General features: G+C 55.4%; 1 protein-coding gene across 1 annotated transcript in view; it reads left to right on the top strand.

The window, feature by feature from the left end:
- LOC119586720 overlaps positions 1–516 on the top strand; it is a gene marked incomplete at its 3' end in the record, with an annotated part of 1,541 nt that extends 1,025 nt beyond the window's left edge. Inside the window, 1 exon segment of the mRNA XM_037935450.1 lies at positions 159–516. Coding sequence (XP_037791378.1) covers positions 159–516 — 358 coding nt within the window.

The raw sequence follows: 516 nt of genomic DNA, 5'->3' as shown, positions 1-516 counted from the left end.
AAGTTACTGGAGTTACTGAATACATGAAATGTACACATCGCCAGATAGCAGTTACTGCTTATCATAAGTGGCTGAAAACTCTCTCCGAAGCTGATACGAAGAGAATGGCCAGGCGGAAGGACACTTCCTGATACCAACCACATGGCTTTGATTTGCAGATTGCGTGTCCAAAAATCACTTCGAAACCGACCGCATCGCGACATCGTGGGACATCAGGGTCTGGGCCCCAAGGGAAGCCACCGACGCACGCATCCTTACCCTCGTGGCGGAGAACGAAGCCAGGTCATCGCTGAGGAAAACGGACATCGCGAGAACAGAAGTGCGCACGCTGTTCATTCAAGGAAGTCGTCGGGAAAAGAGCAGCAGTTCGATTCCGGGCGACGGCATCCCCCCCGGCTGGAGGGAGTTTCGGGTGACGTCGGACTCCAGGTTCAAGGTCTGGGTGGCGGGCGTGGAGGAGCCGCTCGTGGATGTGGAGGATGACGTTCGAGCCGAGAAAGTCATCGTCAGAGGGAG

The sequence above is a fragment of the Penaeus monodon genome, chromosome 21, assembly GCF_015228065.2.
Source record: "Penaeus monodon isolate SGIC_2016 chromosome 21, NSTDA_Pmon_1, whole genome shotgun sequence".
NCBI classification, from domain to species: Eukaryota; Metazoa; Arthropoda; class Malacostraca; order Decapoda; family Penaeidae; genus Penaeus; species Penaeus monodon.
The sequence above is the reverse complement of the archived record's forward strand: the minus strand, read 5'-3'. Positions and strand labels throughout refer to the sequence as shown.